The sequence below is a fragment of the Dreissena polymorpha genome, chromosome 3 (genome assembly GCF_020536995.1).
Source record: "Dreissena polymorpha isolate Duluth1 chromosome 3, UMN_Dpol_1.0, whole genome shotgun sequence".
Classification (NCBI taxonomy): Eukaryota; Metazoa; Mollusca; class Bivalvia; order Myida; family Dreissenidae; genus Dreissena; species Dreissena polymorpha.
Window position 1 is genome coordinate 13184166 of NC_068357.1, and position 21436 is coordinate 13205601.

Below are 21436 nucleotides of genomic sequence, written 5' to 3' on the forward strand. Positions count from 1 at the left end.
ATAGCTAACAACTTCAGTGCCTTCAGCGCTTTGATTTTTCATGGCCACTATTCTTGTAGTAATCTTAAGTTTCAGATTTAATTTTGTATATAAATAACTACGCAACTGTAATAGATATTTATCTTCAAATATGGCTTAAAGCCGGTGCTACATAAGCTGTCTTTTGATGGGCCATCAAAGTGTATGTCATGGAATATAAAAGCTAGAAATTGTTCAATCTATGATAAAACTCTTAGTTGAACATTTTGTTATTGTCTATTTCAAAAGCACATTTCATAATTTATCATTCAGAGTAGAGGACGATGTTTATAGACTTTTTTTAAGTAGTTCAATACAGAGGCATGCATGCACACTTCAACCACTTGTTAATAACTAGGTGTGTTCACCGTAACACGGACGATTTTAGGCTGGCTATTTTATTTATTGTATTTACCTTACACGAAAATATTTCTGAAGGACACACTCAAATTCACAATACTATTGTTTTGACTATGTACTTAAAGAAGTAGGTCTTGTTTGGAATCTAATCAATGGTTAAGGAGTGTTTTCTATAAGATTCAATGTGTACACCTGTTATACAATTTGAAACAATCTCAACAAGATGCTATGCAAAGTATTTGTAATTTACTGATATTTTAAACATAAACCGCAGTGTATTACTTATACATCAATGTGCTGTGTTATCACTTACCCCATCTATGACATTATTGTACTTGCATGTTGCCTACACAATTGTTATCATTGTTTTTCAATGCTTGCCATACATCTACTGGTATATAAGCAAACATCTCCCATTTGCCATATAATATTAACTTGGCTAGCATATGCATTTTGGTCCAAATAATGAACTTGTGCGGATTTTTGTAGATTTACTATTCAACTTCAATGAACAGTATAATTTTAAACTTTGCTTTAATTAGTTCTCATTCTACCACCACCCCAACCTGTTTTCTGTAGAGAGTGAAGAAAATTAAAGATAGGTTGTTCTGCTATAAATTATGTTGTTGTTCTACTATAAATCATGCTATTATTATGAAAAACAAGCCTATAAATGTTGCATTTTTTCCTTCTTACATTAGGGTCTTTATTTCACAATGTTGAAACAATTTTGACACAATTTCACAAATTATAACATGTATTTTACAAAAACAGCCTCCGCAATTTGTTAAAAAACTTACGTTTTTACTTAAAACTGTCAAAAACGCATTTTTTTTATAAATTAAAATTTCATTTTCTGTTTTTATTATGATTTTGCAAATTGTGTTTTCTACTTATGTAACTTGTTATGCTTGTTTTTTATTTAATTATAATCATTAAGGATTACAATTTCGAAATAGCTGATACCGGTGTTGTTACGTAAGCTCGGCTTATTACAACACAATTGCAATTAATTTATTTTTAAAGATATTTCAAATCTGCTGTGTCGTTGGTATGATCCAAGTAATATTTAAAGCTTTCACTTTTAAAATGGAAATGGAGTGAATTACTATGAAGATCATTTGACGAAATTGAAAAACATGTGTAATATGATGATGACCAAGAGCAAGAAAAGTGCAACAATGTAGAATCTACATATTATTCTTATCCATTTAGAATATTGTTAGGTAAAATGTGATCCATTTGGAAAGTGATTCAAATGCATTTCCATTAAATGCACTAAAAGTTCAAACATTGTTTATATACATGATACATTATCAATCTGTCTCTAGTTTGTATATAAAATCAAACTCAATCAACATTAAACATCATAACAAACACAAAACATGTTACCATTAATATCAATGTTCATGCTGTTTGTAGAAAAATGCTCAAAACAAAACGTTTATAATTAACCGTAATCAAAGTGAAAGCCGATGTTTTGAATAAACGATTCAATCTATCTTACGGAGGTTTCAAAGTTAGTTGGGATAGCACCGTTGGTTGATAAGACACGAGATCTATCTCGCCGAGGATACCAGAATTTTTCGATGTATAAAATAGCATATTTTCAAATTCGAAAAAACTTCTCAAAAACTTAACACATTTTCGTGAACAGGTGACGTGTTTGAAACTTGGATTAATATCATTATTCTGCGAGCACAACACATCAAGTAAGTTGTTTTAATGTGCAGTTTAGGGATATATTCATGATCTGTGTGTGGTTATTTATGCTAGAAATAGTTTATGTTGCTCATTTTACCTATTAATGTGCAGCCTGGATTTCAGGCGGGAGACTTTACATGAAATATGCTGTTATCAGTTTCAACTCCCAGCGACCCGGAGGGTCAATAGCTGGGAGTAAGATTATTGCTACTATTGAAAAAGGCCAATTGAACTTAGTGGCTTTCCAACCTTTCTTTTAGATGCGAAATGTTATGAATCAGTAATGCGTGATAATCCCGTGTCACTATCAATAAAACATATTAGTGGTTTTAAGGCAGTTTGTCGGCTTTGTTATACCTCCCACACTAATCATGCCCTAAAGTGTACTCCTCCGCGATGTGGCCAGTAACTTATAGTCTGCTGTTAGCAACCGGGTGCACTCCATGTTGACATTTAGCATTAACATGTCTGAATGCAACTTTATGCTGATGTTGCCCATAATTACCCGGTTTTGTTGAGATCAATACGTACTTATACAAGTAAAGGTTTATGAGTATGTATTGTAGGAAATTTGTTAAGCAATATAATATATAGGGCTTATTCACCCATACAAAGTATTTCATGAACCAGTCCTTAAAATTTTCCAAAAATATTTTGGAAAGTCGGGAAATGATTCTTATTTTGCAGGACCTTTCCAGTTATAATAGTATGGCGGAATTTGGAATTCCATAAGCTTTTTTCATATAAAGTTTAAAGGCAACTTGTTAAAATGTGTGCGCAGATCCTCCATATCTCTTGGATTTTACCGAATTATAAAAACAATACTTCAATAGCTATGTTAAATGTTTTTTCATTGATTGCATTTTATGAATGACGTAAATGTACATTACGGTATCTGAAGATTTTTTGCTGCGTCGTAAAGCAAAACACACTTCATCATCACTATATGAACACATTCCGAAGGTTATTGTTGCGTTACATTCATTAACTTAAATCCAAGCGCTGAAGGCACTGAAGTTGTTCGCTATTGCATAATCCTAGACGCAACTCAGTTTACAGAATTATGTTATAGCTTTTTATATCGCAAGTTTGAAATGAACACAACCCATTCAAATTTATAAAGAGTGTGTCTTAAAGAACTTGTCGAGATGTGTGTGCACTGTTTATCCTCATATTTATGTTAAAGAGATAACTTAGACAAAATAACAACAATATGTCTATTTTTTCGCAAATTTGTGTTGCACTTGCAACCATCTTTAGAATTTTGGTTGCCTTGCTTAAGAATAACAAGCCTAGAATAATGTATATGTTGTGTTATGTGTATCTAATACTTGATCTATTTTCTTCAAATTATTGAGCAACAATTTTGCCGCTATTACAGACTTTTAATGCATCATGTCTTGTTGCGAGCCGGAATCGAATTATTTTCTATGCCTTATTGATCCACAGTCGCCAAATTGTATTTTATGTTAAATTGGATTGAGTTGTTCGCGCTTTGAAAAGGCTAGTTGCCCTGCTTTTTAGCCCAACTGTAACGAACTTTTGAAATTGAGTTTCCTGGGCTTAAATCTACTGGTCCCAGGCTAACAGGCAACAACTAAACCTGTTAGTTATTCATGATATAAGATCTGACAGTGTATTGAACTCATTCAATTTGCAAGTCTGAAGGCATTAAAGGGACTTTTTAACGTGTTGGTAAATTGACAAAATTAAACGAATTAAAAAATTGGAGAGTTCTGTTGTTGTCGTTATATTTTTTCACACTACGAGGATTGCTTACGGTGGGGTTAGGGATTTTGTTCCACGATTAATCTCTTTAGAATCCTTAAAAAATAACCCTCATTCAGTCGATTTTTAGGGATTAATCCGTTTTCGCCCCGTTTTATCCGAGTTCATATGTATTAAACCTTTTCCAGTGGTTTTTAGGGATACATTGCGGTGAATTAAGCTCTATAAGGGATGAATTTATCGCAAGGGATGAATTTAGCCCTATAAGGGATGAATTCATCGCAACTCAGCGCAAGGGATGAATTCATCTCTTCAAGCGATTAATTAATCTCTACGCATGCGCAGTCGATGTCAGCGGGGAATGCGGATGAAAAGGCGGAGTTAATCACTGCCGTAAACGAGTAGGCGGGGCGTAGACAACTATTTTTAGATGAGGTTTTAATTTTGTCGGTTTTATGCATAATACAATTCTTTAATTGTACACCAGTGCACATTAAGGTTTCAGTGGCCATCACGCACTGGTCTAATTGGATCAATTATTTCTTTGGCGAACACCCGGGCAGCACGGTACAAGTTGGATTATACGTAATATTTGCCGTCCTGCTACAAAGATTCGTGTCATTGTGGCAACGTATATTTCAGTTAAGTGATAAAGATGACGTATCTTATCGTTATAATCTTGTTTACACATGTGCCGGCATGTGGTGTCACAAGCATACCAGTAAACGCTTTTAATAAAAAATGGGGAATCCACCTTGAAATGAATGCGTGTGCCCTTCTATCGCAGATTTGAATTCAAAATGTCTTTCATATATTATTTATCCATAATTAGTGAAAGCAATATAAATATATGTGTTTTCTGTTTGCAGTTCAATCTTAAAATTATAAATTTCATTTGGAACATTTTATTAAGAAATAGATCAGTTTAGGAATAGAGAGAACATCGCAGGGACAGTAAAATATCAATAAATCATTTTTGTTCAACCTATAGTTTTTGTATTAATTTTAAATTGATACTTGATTAAGAAACATACAAACAATTTTAGATTATGGCAAAGGCATATATGAACTGTTAAATAAGAAAGTTTACCACGGCCTGAAATATTTCAAAGTTAATCTCAGAATTTAGAATTTCAGCCGATATTCAGTAGAGAAACCTGTACCGGTCTCTTTGTGTATAAGACTAACACAGAATGTACAACATAATTTTTCTCATAAATGTATTGGTACCATTGAGCATTGCATAAACTTATCAAGCAAACCACATTAAATTAAAAATTGAATATTTTTTAAAATAAAATTAAATTTCATTTATTTTCATTTCATTTGTAATTAATTTCCATGTATTTACCGTATCGGGTTATTAATATACGCCCCGCCTCCACCTTCCCCGCCTCACCAATATTTTTGTAAACGTACTTGTCAAATATCGTAGTATGGCACTTTAAAAATGCATCTACTGCAATGCATAAGTCGTTATCTGACGTTTTGTTTTTTCTCAATGGGTCAATACTTGCCCATTTTTTGCATTAATTGCCTTGTAATTTGTAATTAAAACATATACTGATTTGCGCGTCTTTATAAAATAAATCAAGATTATTTTATTATATCGACGCGTTTTATGTCTTTTAATTGATTTAATTCCGAATTATAACGCGTTAACCCCCTTTTTTGGAACTAACTTCCATTTAAGCACATTTTGGGACCTGACTTCCAAATGATAAACAGCTCTTTCCTATGTTATAAGGTTTTATGCGAAATAACTGTCGTGAATAAATTCCGCATTGGTGCGAATGTTTTGGAAAACATTTTCACTTGAGGAAATCAATAGTTATCTTTTTATTAATTGTTATATCATTAATTTTTATTATTATATGTTTTATCGCGTACTTAACGCCAACATTTAGTGTGTGTAATATAAGACATTCGACGGTATTAATCATTTTACTGTAGAATTATACAAAAAAACCTGCCGACAAACTGCATATTAGTTCGGAGACATGAAATTATTTCGAAAGAAAGCAATTAGAGGTTCAATTCTATTTGAGCAAGTCTCGCTGCGCACGATTACGCTCTTACGCCTCGTATGTATTTGACTCATATGGATCTTGGCAAACACCTAGTGTTTTATTTTGCTTAATCTAAATTAAGGTATGCATCTATATGTACTTTAAGCAGCATAGCATGACTACCAAATGACCAACAGCTCTTTCGTAAGAAAACACTTATATTGCACCACATAAAATGCTATAAAACTATAATATTGAAGTTAGCATATAAAATGTATTATAGATGGGTAGGTATTTCGTGTTAATCTCGTTTACATATGAAAAAGCTGTTGATCATTTGCCAAAGGGAGTCATGTCTCCGAACTAATATGCAATACGCCCGGTGTTTTCTATATGCGGATTAATGCTCCGTTTTAGATCCATAATTAATGAACGCCTAAATATTTTCAAAAATTAACACCGAATTAATGTTCACCGACATTGTTTCATACATATTTGATATAAATATTACAGAGCTGAACAAAAAAATACATTAAGCCCTGTTTTCCCGGCACACGCGCTGGACATACACCTTTAAAAAACGCTACACCAATTCCAGTACCCGTGCACTTTATTGATTGTTAACATTGACGGTTGAAATCCGTGCGTGGGAATTTTTCAGATAACTCAGAGCGACGTGTTTATATGCGTCGGGTTTTAAAACCCGCATCACCGGATGTAAAATCTATTTTTAACCTGGCATATTATCCGCTGCTGTGTGCACCCGCCAATAAGTTTAAAATGGATTCCGAACCGGTATGTCGATTTCATAACATAACAAGTCTATGAGTGTATTTTCATGTCAGTCTGAAGTAGCTAAGTTTTCTTGATTGTTTTTATTAATCCTTTACTTCATATAGTGTATGTGTATTGTATATTGTAACACTTCCTGGAGAGTACTTCCAGCATAATTATTGAAATCTTGGTATGTTTAAATGTCAGTATTATACTTTTTTGTTTGCTTACGTAATAAACGTTTAATTTTAAAATATACTCTTATTGTACGACTACGTCTTATTATTTCGTTTTGGTGGGATTGGTTAGATGTTGACGTCGGTTAAGTAAAGCTGTTAAATTTGTTTCGCCATATGCAGTTAGGGTTGCGTATCCCGCTCGCGGTTTTACCTTAATCATTCATTATTTCCGATTATTGTATATATGGGGTGAACGTGAAGTCATGTACTCTTCTCTTCATTGGTGGCTGTGGATGAATCTAATTTTCTTGCAGATAATAGCAGCTTCTTTAAACAAATGAATGTTTCACAATTGTAATTGTTACTAGTGATCGAGTATGAGTGACAACTATCTAACATTTAACACACACACACACAAACACTCACACACACAACATAATATATATACATATATAATATAATATATACCAGGTTTTTTCCGCCCTATGCCACGGGTCCGAAATTCGGCCCCATTCCCAATGCAAATCTGGTTTTTTTCCCAATTGAATTTTTTTTTCCCAATTCCAAAAAAAAATACCGGGATGAATCGGGCTTCAACGGGAAAGTATTAAAATGTTAAATACCTCCGGGATGAGCCGGGAGTCTCCGGGAAGGTCCGGCAACGACCGGCGTGGCACCGGGAACAAACGGGATGGCCTCGTAGCTCCACCGGGGCCATGCAGACCCCGGCATAGCTACGGCAACGCCCCGGTGAATGCCGGCATAGTCCTGGTATAGCTACGGTACATAAGTTAACCGGCGCTCTGCCGGGACGCCACCGGCATTCACCGGGGCCCAACCGGGGTATTACCGGCGACGACCGGGGTTAAACCGGGGCGTTGCCGCAGCTTTGACGGAGTCTAATGCCGGTATAGCCCCGGTGAGTGCCGGCGGAGTTACGGTATACCGGGGCTCAGCTGTGACGCTGCCGGCTTTCACCGGGGCTCAACCGGGGCATAACCGGCGAGAACCGGGGCTCTTCCGGGGCTTCACCGGGATAAACCGTAGCCAGTCCGGGGTTGACCGGGACTCTGCCGGGCTGTTGACCGGCCTCAACCGGGGCGGCACCGGTAAATAGTGTGACCGCAAACCGGGATGGACCGGCGCTCTACCGGCAATAGTGAGACTTGGGCTTAACTCTTGATTTTAGGTATATACTTTCCGCCGAATTGTTATAAATTTATTTGTACTTTTCACATGCCATACATGTGCGTGTTAAGTATTTATAATTATATGCCCTGCATCATTAAAATATTATCGTTTCGGTTCTTTAGACATCTGAGCAAGGATGTTACCCCGTCTAAAGTCGTCTTGACATTCATCAACTGAGCGGTGCCATTGAGGTCGATCTCCGTTGAAAATGGAACACATACGGGCGTCAGAAGAATTTTTTTTTTGCATTTGTATGTCGAAGTCCTGTCAAATACAAGCAATCACTCCTATTTTGTATTTGGGTTTATATTTGAAAACTATAATGATAATGATGTCGAAAGGATGATGATGATATGGTTGATAAAGATGAGGAGAATCTAATAGTATTTTGAGAATAGAGAATAATAAATTTACTCATAACTATGAGCAAATGGTCACAAGTAACAATGTTTAACATTTTGTTTACAGCAAATGTTTGCAGTAAAAAGGTGCGATGTATAAATAAACAAAGATTAGTGTTATTGGATGTTCACTCCCTGCGACGAGATCTTATTCATCTTATCGTGATAATCTTATCAACACATGTGGTGTCACAGACATAACACCCTTGAAGAGTAGTGTATTCCAAATGTTTATTGTTTTGCTAATATTATTTTTACGTTATAAACGAAACTAAAATCAATATATTTGTTTCCTGTTATAAAGTTTATTTTTAAACACTTTATTTGTAAAAATTTAATACAGAAATATATCTTTTTAGGAAATATAGAGAGCATGACAAGAACCGTTTAATATAAGTTAATTTTCGGCAATAGCTTTTTATATTACCTCTAAATGTTACAACATTAAATGTTTATTTTGAAATATTTAAGTTTTGGGAAAAGGCAGATATGTACTTTTCAATAAGAAAAAAATGCATCGGTAATGAATATCTCGGAGACCGTTCACGTTAAAATAAAATAAAAATCTTAGTCTTGTACATTTTAAAATACCGTTAAAATTATATGTTCATGAGAAGTATTTACATGCCTTTAAATATTCTCACTCGGCCGATAATCTCTCAAAGTATTGTTATTTAATACCCGCGAAAATATTAAAGTTAAAGACTGTAGATTTTGAGATCACTCTTATATTTATTCTTAAATCATTATTGCCAGAAAGAAATAATAAAGTTTAAGGCTATTGAAAGGTGTACTTGTAAAAAAGCTAACTCGGCCTAAAATACCATTATTACGTTTCATTACTTAATATTGGTTCAGCGACTCATACGTTTTCAAATCTATTATGTTTTATTTAAAAATCACGTTAAATTTATCAACGCTGCTTTAACTATCGAAACTTGTTCATGATTAATATGTTTTCAGTTCTATTGTGCGAAGTAATGAAATGTTGTGTATTGGAATCAAGCGGGCAGACACGCTGCAGTAGCGAATGATAACGCCAGGTAAAATGGTGAGATTAGCGTCTGCACGATTGATGTCACGTGATATTGATCTCGTTATCGTTGCGCGCATTCCGGATACTTTCTATTGGTCCGAATTGATGTTTCCAATCTTTGTTTATTTATAGATCATCGCTTTAATACATTAAAGTACTGCGCATTGCGTAGGGCTGAAAAGGCGGAGTTATTATTGCGAGCAACAGCTCGCAATAATAACTCCGCCTTTTCAGCCCTACGCATGCGCAGTCATAGCAAAAGCTCACATTCTAAACTCCGCCTTTTATGCCGCACGCATGCGCAGAGTGCTAGCAACCCTAAGAATCCCAAATAATCCGTTTTCAACCCCAAAAATCTCTACAAGGGATTGTTAGGGATTAATCCCTAAAAAAAACCCGGATTGCTAGAGATTAATCCCAAAAAATATTCATCCCTAAGCAACCCCTTATTTGCGGAACAAAATCCCTAACCCCACTGTATTTTAAGTATAAAATACATCTCTCATTGTATGGCCGAGTGGTCTAAACGATAGACTTTTATTCAAGGGTCAGTGGTTCGAGCCCAGTTGAGGGTAACTTGTTTTGTTTCGGCAATTTTATTTTTGTTTTTTGAATGGAGCTTTTTAGATCCAATGTTTACATTTATCAATTTTAAGCATTTAAGGACAAACTGTGAAAAGGTCCCTTTAAGATGTTTACTAAAAATGACACAGGGTAATCATTTAAAACTCATTGGTTGTTTATTTGATTTAAAAGTGATTTTACTTATTTGCCTTGTAACTTTGAAGTTAACACTTTCATCTTTTTCAAATCATTAATAGAAAAGATAATTTAAGCTTCATTTGGGAAAAACAGGGTTACATGCATATGCATTAATTGTCATCCCAGTGTATTTTTTTCACCTTTTTTGGAATTGGGCCTGGTCCCTTTGGATGGGGAAAATTCGCGGCGTTTTGACTTAAATTGGGACATTAGTGTTGTTGCTTTGCAAAAAAATGCTTCAAAATTGGGGATACAAGTATGTCCAGTATTATATTTTCTAAGGTTGAACTTATATGGATTGAAGAGGAACAAAATAATTATATCTAAAAAAATAAATATTTTTTCCATTGAGAATTTTAAGCTTCCATTTGGGAAAAAATATCCTTTTTTTCCATTGGGAATGGGTCCGATTACTGCACCCAATTTTGAATGAAAAAATCACTGACAATTCAATACAAAAGAAGAACTGAAAACTCACGACTAATGACCTTGAATTGTGACCTTTCACCTTCTAGCATGGGATTTATTAGTGGCACATTGTCTGGTCAAGGAATGTAAGAGTATTTTTTTTTAATCCTTAAAAAAACATGTTAACTTTGAACTTGAACTACAACCTTGACATGTAACATAGGAGCATGTGAGGATTTTGCTACTCATTATCTGGTCATGTGCAATATAATAAAAAGTTATATTTAAATCCCCATAATAATGTAAAAGATACAGAGCCTACACCAATTTCGGACAGAATCCCCCCGGACACCCACTCTGACTAAAGGACAGACAGTGTGACTACCATGTGGCCTCCTACAGTAGCATAAACATGAAAAATAGTGTGAACAATCCCTTAAATTGCTGATTACCAGTGGATTTAATATTTCCCTCAAAATGACTTTATTTTCAGACACTTTAAAATTGCTAATTATATAATTTTACTATGGATCTCATATTTCAACAAGTAGACCAATGGTTCAAGTGTTTTGGCAGTAATGAAAAGATTAGAACGTAATTTAATTGAGTGTAAATATATTTCAAATTGCCATACACTACAGTCACACAAATAGTTTGCCAGAGCAGTCATGTAATCAATATATGATGACCTCAAGGGATACACAGGGGAGGGTAATTTAATTTGTGGAGCTATTGAAAAGTTTGAGAACTGAATAATGTTCAACCGTCATAATTGGACCACAGACCATTTGGAGGTACATAATTTCCACTATAATTATTCAGACGTGTTATCAACTGAAACGATCAACTGATTACCAGTGGATGCTGATTACCAGTGGATTTAATATTTTCCCCAAAATAACTTTATTTACAGACACTTTAAAATTGCTCATTTTAGAATTTTTATATGGATCTCATATTTCAACAAGTAGACCAAGGCTTCAAGTGTTTTTGCAGTACCGGTAATTATAAGATTAGAACGAAATGTAATTGAGTGTGAATAAATTTTCAGATTGCCATACACTACAGTCACACAAAGAGTTTAGCAGAGCAGTCATGTAATCATTTTATTATGACCTCAAGGGATACACTGGGGAGGGTAATTTCAATTGTGGAGCTATTGAAAAGTTTCAGAACTGAATAATGTTCAACTGTCATAATTGGACCACAGAACATTTGGAGGTACATAATTTCCACTATAATTATTCAGATGTGTTATCAACTAAAAGCATCAACTTAGCAATATAATGTCTGTGCTATTAGTTGACTAAAGAGAAAAATGCTTTGTAGCTTTCAAACATTCACTTTCACAAGCTTTCACATTCCAACGAAACTTAGTTCAATAAATATATATTTAAGCCATGTTTGTTTGACTAATTTAAGGTAATTATTTACATTGGAGACATATATTGACTTTTAAGAACTTTAAAATATGTAATTGCACCTATTCAGTTCCTCCATATTCTCAAGGGAATAGTCTATAGAAATTGTCAAACGTAAACTGCTAAGCAACTCATTCTTCTGATCTCTAAACACTACCTTCTTTCAAAAGAACGCTTTCAAATGACATGAATAAATTGATTGCGCAATAAAAATGTGCGCCCGTTTTCGGTCTGATTTGCTAGATTTTGTATCTTGATTTTTTTTTTCATTTTTGCAATATAAAAGCCGTTGCCCGTTATGCATTGTTGCGCGCCATACACGAACAACTACAGTATATTTAAATAATGCAATACAAGCTTCTAAAATTAAGACATTAAGATGCAAAACATTTCGTGCCATCTTTCTTGTCAGATTTTGAAATACATAAATGTTGAAAGGGTATAATAAGGGTTTATTTATTTAAATTAAAGCTGTCAATTACAAAGTGCAAACACGCCAAAACGACCCCGTTTACAACTACCGTTACCAGCGAAAAACTGAAAATTAAACAAGCAAAGATAAATTTTCAAAGACATCAGATGATATAGATACATAAATATGAAGCTCAATTGTAAACTTTCACTTTCTCTAGATTTTCATACAATCAGTACATGTTTAATTTAATCTTAAGTGTTATAATTAAGATTAAAAACTAAATGTTGAACAGCTGACACCATTGGTTTCATAGAAGAGTTAAAAATGTTACTATAGTCTTTATAAATCATGTGACCCCTGGTTCATGATTTGAACAAACTCAAGGTGGTAAAAGACCACCGTCATATTGACACCAGCTCTAAATGCATACATCGTTTGTGTGACACACACGGGACCCTATGTTAATCATATTCACGGTCATACCACGAATACTACATATGACAAAAACACAATATATATATATATATATATATATATATATATATATATATATATATATATATATATATATATATATATCTGAGTCTGAGGAGTCACTTAGCTGATCCTCTTGGCACACTTGTAATGTTTGGACATCTGAAAATGCGTTACCATGAATTGCCTTTTTTTGAAAGCATATTTCACATAAACTATTTAGCTCTTTCAATTCTCAGAGGCAAACCAATGCAAAAAAATGTAAGGACTTTTCACGAACAACGTGTTCAATAACGGTTCATAAATATGTTAAAAAACTGTTTATAATCGCATTCAAGAACTGTGCATAAAAACGTTTAAACAAAGATTCATGAACACGTTCAATAAATTTGTTCACAAACGAGTATAAATGACGAATGGCTATTCATAAAGTCACAACAATCTTATAAACTAAAAGTTCAGGAACCAAATGTTAATTAACATTTGGATAATTTCATGAATGATACTGGTAATAAAATACACAGTAAATGAACTTAATTTGTTAAGTAGTTAATTAAGTACGGTTCAGGGTATTTAAAAAAAAATTCTGTCAATCTTTGCCAACTTCTTGGCATTTAATTATTTAAATAAAACAAAAATGTAACAGTGTACCATGTAGGGTCAAATTTTGTGTTGCCTTTTTAGACATTGTGACCAAAGAAAAAATTGACTCATAATAAACAATAACTATCTCTTTCCGCAATATTTTCAATTGTTATTAAATAACAAAAAAAGCTTAACCATGGTGATAAATAGCATCTTATAATTTAGAGTCATATTGAATGCATTTTACTCTCAGTTCCATGTGCATTAACTGAATATTTATGATTTTGTTGAATCTTGATTGAGTTCATGGATTGTTCATGAATGTGATGTTAATGAATAGTTCATGAACAGTCATTGAATCTTTCTCGAGGGCAGAAACAGCTATTGACAAAATTCACTAGTACAGGAATAAATTAAAAAATTGAGCATTATGGACAACTACTTGAGGATTATTTAATTAGATGTACAAGACATTTCAAAATTGTTAACTGAATAGGATTGCTGTACTTGTAATTTGATTCCATTACAAGCATGGGGCTATTTGTCATGGATGTTACGAGAGTAAAACTTGTCATGAAAGCATTCAACGGGTTTCAATTAAAATTGCCTGACATGACAATTTCGCAAAGGGTTATACAAGGCAGTTATTCAGAAAATATTTAACGCAGATCATTAAGTTTGCATGGATATAACCGAATTCAACCATTATGAAATATCCTATTGATAGTTTTGACAACTTAAGTGTAGATAATCAATATTGTGTGATTATTACGAAGCATGTGGTTATTTAATGAGACCTTCATTTACCATAAATATATTTACTTTGGAGGGTGAATTCAGTTTTGAGGTATTGATATTTGTTTTACAGATTTCAAATATAATTGTACCATAGAATTATTTGAAATTTAATATTTGCACTCAACCTTGTCAAATAATTTATTCAACTCAAAGGATCGAATGTTTTTCAAATCGCATACTAAAGAGAAATATATAAATACATCTCCTATTGTTCTGTTCCAACATACACATTTATTAAAGTGACATGAATGAACTTGAGATAGATAAGTGAAGTCCCATGGGGTCACTTTTATTCATAGATGGTGTTTTCAATACACAGTGGTGGTGTCAATAAGTTACATAGCTGAATCATAACAATGGCACGTGTTATGTGTATGATTGATGTTGAATCACTAGTCACAATTTTGAAGGGTTGGTACTCAAGAAATAAATCTGTAAAAAAAGCAACTTCAATTTAATTGCGTCAAAATGCAATAATCTGCGGCTATTGAAATCTCTTGTCATATTATCAAATGCTTAACAATGAACAAATCTGACCATGATCCCAGTACCAAGTACTCTCTCTTAACGAAAAACACTATACAATCAGAAAGTGTCGTCCTTGATAAGCTTGTGCGCATTGCACAGGGTAATCAGTGTGCATAGGCTAATCTGGGACACCACTTATTTCACATGCATTAAGCCCCGTTTTCCCTGAAGGTTACAATATACTAAATAATTTTGGAGTGCAATTCTATACCCTCTACAAACATGAACATCATTAATTTGAAGACACGGTACGGTTCTCTGTAGGGTCACTAGCCATGACTTGATTTTAGAATATTTCTGTGTGCATGTGGTAGGGAAAACATTATTGTTTACTAGAAATTCACTCTTTTACTTGAAGGTTGGAGACTACATAAGATTTTGACAGATGGCGGGAAACCCTCTTCATCTGGAGAGAACCGTATACATAGATGGCCGTAGAACAGTGACTTTTGATTCGTGTCGAGTTCTTTCTTACATACCGCGTGATCTATTTTTTTATTACTAAAATCAATTTGGCTTGAAATGCTCTTCGAGAAAAGGTATGGTAATGAGGGTCTCTATGCGCAAAAGTTTGACTTTATTTTTCGTTAAAGTTATTGCTTTTACATTGAATTTGTGTAGGAAATCTTTTAGTATATTGTGACCTGAAAGCAGCCAATATGTACAGATTTCAATGACAAACTGGCCAATGTCGTCGCACAAGCTGTTAAACACTTTTGATTACATACAGACACTCACTGTCTGCAGTACCAGTGATGAAGTATAAACCGGCAGATGAGGTGGTTATCGTTCTTAGCGTAGTTAAAAGCAGACTGACTTTCAACGCATACCACTAACCTTAGTTGTCCGCAAGCGAACAACTAAAAACTAGCTCGTGTTTTTAAATGCTGTGGTGTCTGCCCGGTTAGCGCAGTGCACGCGCCTCGTACATATGCCACTTGGGTTAAATACCCAGTTTTGGATTCATGTGAGTTTGGCTGGTGGTCACCATACCGGACAGGTAGGTTTCATCCGGGTATTCCGCCCCCACAGAATACAAGACCCCACCAGAAAGGAAAATCTGTAAGTTGAAACTAAATGTCTGGAAAGTGCAGCTATATTTCATGATTGTAGTAAGCACATTATGTAGGATTGCTTGGGCACACTCCAGGTCCTCACATAATGCTGCCTGAGGCGCGGAAAAAAAATCGAAATACAAACACTAAATGTAGTTACCAAGCGTCTGCTCGCTATGTCTTGCAGGTAGTGGACATGCGTTGGGGTGTCCTAGACGAGGCCACTGATGAACAACTGGGTACGGAACTCTGTCTCAAGGAACTCGGGCTGTGTCAGCAGCTCTCCACCGAGCCCAGCTTCTTGGTACGTACTTCCGGACCAGGTCATCGCATCGCGCCCAATCCTGTTTGCTTCTTATAAGCCTCGTTCTTGGAAAACTGGACATAATGCATGTGCGTAAAACGTCGTCCCTGATTTGCCTGTGCAGTCCGCTTAGGCTTATCAGGAACGACACTTTCCGCTTTTATAGAATTTTAGGCGTAAAGGCATGTTGCACAGGCCAATCTGGGACGACGCTTTACGCACATGCATTCATCTCAGTTTCCCAAATCGAGGCACTAATGTTTGATTGTTTATTTTGTTGCGATTTTAGTGGATGCAATATTTCATAGTGACTAAAAACTATGAATTCGCCTTACTTAAAGTATCTGGGTTGAACAAATAATTTGTTGCGCATGATTTCCTTATTAATATGACTTTATTTGTTTGTTTGTTCGTTGTTTTTTTTTTGTTTGGCTTAACATTGATAATTATATATAAAACAAACACACGAATAAGACAACAATGTTCTTGAAGCAATTTCAACATGTGACTATTTTAAACAAATAAGTAAGCAGAATGTTAAAGGGCTTGTTCAGTGGTTCGCCGTCAACCATTATGAATCCGTGACGCCCATATAAAAGAAATGCTGATGGTGCACTACTTAAGACCAGCGTTCTAGGAATACTGGGCTTAATGCATGAACGAAAAGCGACGTCCAAGATTAGCCTGTGCATTCCTCGAATGCTAATCTGGGTCTACACTTTCCGTTTAAACAGGATTTTTGCTAAGAATAGACTTCCTTTAGACGAAAATTATAAAAACGGAAATAGTCGTCCATGATAACCATGTGCGGACTACATTAACCCCAGTTTTCCCAGAACGAGGCTCTTATAATGACCAGTTTTCTATCGCAGTCGCTTCTGTCCCACAAGTTCGGCTACATCGCGTTCCCTCGTGTGATCGCGGTAGATGAGTTCGAGCCTCTCATGACGCAAGTCGAGGAACCGGAGACCGTCCGGCTCTTCCACAAGTAAGAACAACTTCCTGTCCGACTAAATGTATATTGGTGTTTTTATAAGAAGATTTCTCAGCATCGGGTACTTACTTTAAGGCAATCTATGATTAGTTGAGTTCAATACAGAATATGAAAATCAGGCTGTCCTGTAAGCGCAGTTTTTGATACATGCGCGTATCACCACTTCTCACTTCGGCGACTCGGGTTCAATCCCCGTTCCCGGAAGCATGTGAGTTTGGGTTGTGTTCATCATACCAGACAGTTAGGTTGGATTTCCTCCTGGTATTGCTGTATTGATTCACCTATAGTCCTTCATAGTAAGCGAAGGGTTCACATATTTTTTTGTTACCAAAGCATTAATGGATACATAATTATGAAAAATTAGTTCATTTTGAAAATAACCCTAATCTGTAAACTACATAAAGTCATAACAATAATGCATATCCATGTTTCTAGTAACCTTTAATACATTTAGATTTTTGTCGCGCAATGACAAAAAATGTAAAAAGCATTTTAAGGTATCGAATCCAGTGTGTGTATTTCGAAGCTAATGAGCTCGTACTGGGCATGAGGCTGCATCATGTGTAGACCCAGAGTGTGCCACAGCACTCCTACCTAATTCACTTACTAGACTCCCGACAGTTTGGATGAATTTGAAATTATAGCTGCAATTTCCATCTATTTGGTCAATTTTGGTGTGGTCTTTTGTTGTTGTTTTTTTTTTTGGGGGGGGGGGCCGATGTACCCAGAGGAAACCCCATCTGTCCGGCATGGTGACCATCAAACAAACTGACATCATCCCACACTTTCCAGGAATTGGGATTGAGCTTTGGTTGCCTAGCTAAGAGGCGCATTTATCACCCACTGCGCTAACAGGACAGCCTTTACGGAATTCAGAACTATACTGTATTTAAATATAGTGAACGTTAGCCTGGTAAATAGTAAGCAGGAATACAAATCAGCTGTTTGGGGATTCAAAGACCAGACAATATAACTTATGCGAGGATTGGTGATACAAATATTTCTAAAGCCATTCTTCCTCTACTTTTGATTAGCAAGTATATAGCATTTACCTGAATCAGAGAGTATTGTACACTTTTTGCTAACTAGATGTCACAGGAAATGTTATAGTTAAATGTCTGGCAACCAATATAATATTATTCTGAATCCAAATGGTCGGCACCGTGAAAATCAAAATACACAAGCATAGACTGAAAACATACCTTTTTCTGGTTCCTTTTAGAAAAGGCCCCATACTTCGCTCGTTTGTGCTTCACTGGTCCAAGGTCGTTGGGATTCAGTTAGGCTTTCTTTGAAGCTTTGTATTACTCTGTTTCAGGAAATACGGTTGGAACAGCCCAAAGCCTCTGAGCTTTTTCTCCATTCCAAGCCTAGCCATAACACTTGGCCGGTGAACAAAACAACTGTCATCAAAATGCTTCAAGCACAATTTAGAAGTCTTACTCGGTTTGAAATGAACCGCTTTTTCATCAATTTCCCTCCTTGACTGCCTGAATACATTTCTAACGAGTAACATCGTCCCTCGGAAAGGTAAAAAATCGCGTGTTTCCCTTGTCCGGACGTTCCTTGCACCCGAATGCACACACTAAATCCATGATAGTAACGATTGTCAAGCAAAACAAACAGTTGTAACACACGCTTTCCATAAAACTTAATAAAAAACTATAATAAAATAACACGATATTTATATGAAAAGTTGACGTTACGCGCAAAATGTTCAAGCTCCAAAGCGTCATAAAAATGGACGAGTTTCCGTTTCATGTGCGTTGGGAAGAGTCTACGTCAATCCCAAAAATAGGTTGCGGAAATACCCGAGCGAATTACGGAAATTGCCGATCAAGACAATCATATGCTGTTAGTAACACATTTTTTGAAGATTTTAATAGTTTTAGGTCATATTTATTTAACAAATAGCATTTTTCGTTATAATCATGACCTTTCTCCTTTAAGAAAATATATTCTATAAAAATGTTTGTCTTAGCGTATTCCACCTTTGCAAATGTATTCCCTATTAAACTTTATTTGAAAGAAATAAGAACAAATTGCAACAATGCATTTTAAACCTTGAAGTTAAAGCGTAAACATTCAGAGCGGATACTATTACATAATCAATATGTGTAATTTTGACATTGTATTAGTTACTAATATGTAATTGTTTGAAGCTTCAAATTTCTATGTTGTCCTTTTGAATGCCATTGGCCTTGATCGAAAGCGCTCGTCGCATAAAGTCCAATAATTAGATTCGTCCGTCTTTTGAATACCGCATTTGAACGGGTATAATAAGCAGTGGCGCATTGACGCAAGAAAATTGGGAGTAATTATGAGGCACCAGGATATTTTGATTTTTCTCGGCTGTTTCGGTAAGTTGTTCATTTGAATATGTTATTTAATGCATGTTTTCATGGCATCATTTTACTTACCAGTACACTAGCATTTTAATCGTACACATTATTAAAAAATAAATTTATAAACGAACATGATTGACGTTCGCGTTTAAATGTGTAGTAAAAACACGAGGGCTTAATGTGAATAGTTTTAGAGCACGAAAAGAACGTTTAATAATTTAATTGTATAAGTTTATATCCGTTATACTTGTAAGTAAATACACAGCCAAGCTTGTAGCGCCGCATACACGTTTACTCGTTAAAAACATCAACTAATTGTTTACTTCGAACAAATGGAATAACAACTTTTTTTTTTGGGGGGGGGGGGGGGGTGGGGGTGGGTGAATCATCAATCCTGTGGTTGGTGTATTTACGTTTTATAAGGTGACATTTTTTGGTATACAGGGGAGACAACTTTAAACAAAAAACATACATACGTTTAATACCGATACTTTTTAATTATGAAATTCGGATAGGATCGGTCCAAGCTGTATTTTAAGTATTCAAACATCTTGATTTCATATTACCTAGTTGCTGCTTTACTATATTATAACGAATCTCCAATTAGTGAAGTGTTTTTTATAATTAGTCAGAGTAGGTAAACCCTTCCAACTCCGTTTTGAATACTGCCTTATTAAAAAGTATATTCGATGATTTTTGGGTAGAATTGAATCTGCATACTGAATCCTGAATTGGTGTTTGTTGTTAAATGCGTTCAGCAGCTATCTCCAACTCACAAACGTACTTAATAGTGCTCTGAACACTCTGAAAATTGCGTATTAAAGTGGACGGGACTCCGTTCTATCGAATACTTTTTGACCGATGTTCCTTAACCCAATGACAAGTTATGTTTTTTAAATTGAAATAGTGATAGCAAATTTAAATATACAGACAATAGACGGTAAGGATTTATTCAGATCCATGTTCGGTCAGATCTTTTCACAAGTAAAACCACAAATAACTATCTGAAAATGGCTGACTTGAGTATCCTCTCCACAAACGTTTTATATAATGCACCATATCAATTGGCTTTGGTCTTTTTAAAATATACCACGGATGGGAATTTATTTAGTGTAGCAAATTAATGACAAATTGCAAATTTTACAACGCTTCGATACGAATGATCGAGATACAAAAAATATTGTTAAACAAATACATGTACGTCATGATTTCATCAACTCATCTTGCCAGCTTCACTTAAGTGGCATTCTTTGCTGTTTATGTGTTACGTTGACTTCGAAACACGGCGGTTTGAATATAGTCATTTTCTGGATACACTTGAATTAGTAGATAATCAGGTATTCACGAACAAGACATGAATTAACTATTTTAACTCAAAAGTTATAAAACGATTTCTTGAATATTTGAGACAAGTTGCATAACTTAAAAAGTATAGGAAACACTATAGGTAACATTCTATTCTATATACAAATACGGAGACTAAGCATAGCTTCGTAGCTTGCCCTATTAATAACTTGACAAATGACCTAAAGTTTCGTTACGTTCAAATTAAATGATTTGAAAAAAAAGATTTTTGCTATAAAAATATAATTCAATTTATTAAAAACGATGATAAAATACTTTAATCGCTTATGGCTTATTTATATATTTGTGCTATCGTCAATTTTTGAAGTTTCGAAAAAAAATGCTGCATTGTTTTCTTATATGTCTTGTATTTCATAAAAAGGCAATTATTTTACATCCAGTTGTTACAAAGGCGTCGGCATTATTTGTAATCTTTCATTGAAGTTTTTATCGGGACCCGGTTTTGAAGTTACACAATTAGTAAAAAAAGCCTTAAGCTTGTATGGGATAATTGAAGCAAGTACGGAAATTAAAGCATTTGCTATGTAATTAACTATTTATTTTGTCACGCACATTAGGTTGTTTCTGCTTATTAAGTTTATT

General features: G+C 34.8%; 2 protein-coding genes across 3 annotated transcripts in view; both read left to right on the forward strand.

Moving 5' to 3' along the window:
* Positions 1 to 1963: 1963 nt before the first annotated feature.
* On the forward strand, positions 1964 to 19129 carry LOC127873034 (NACHT domain- and WD repeat-containing protein 1-like). Of its 2 annotated transcripts, none has more exons than XM_052416595.1 (4): positions 1964 to 2090; positions 16034 to 16150; positions 17023 to 17138; positions 18463 to 19129. In XM_052416595.1, exons 2-4 carry the CDS (start codon positions 16043 to 16045, stop codon positions 18536 to 18538), a joined length of 300 nt encoding a protein of 99 aa, XP_052272555.1. In that variant the 5' UTR covers positions 1964 to 2090; positions 16034 to 16042; the 3' UTR covers positions 18539 to 19129. The 2 variants fall into 2 exon arrangements, with proteins under 2 accessions (XP_052272555.1, XP_052272554.1); XM_052416594.1 differs by lacking the exon at positions 1964 to 2090 and adding an exon at positions 6481 to 6614.
* The window catches only part of LOC127871404 (acetylcholine receptor subunit delta-like), a 313711-nt gene continuing 311395 nt past the window's right edge, over positions 19121 to 21436 (forward strand). The window contains exon 1 of the mRNA XM_052414304.1: positions 19121 to 19504. Within this exon, the coding sequence (XP_052270264.1) occupies positions 19465 to 19504 (40 nt within the window). The 5' untranslated portion in view covers positions 19121 to 19464. The remainder of the gene's footprint in view (positions 19505 to 21436) is intronic.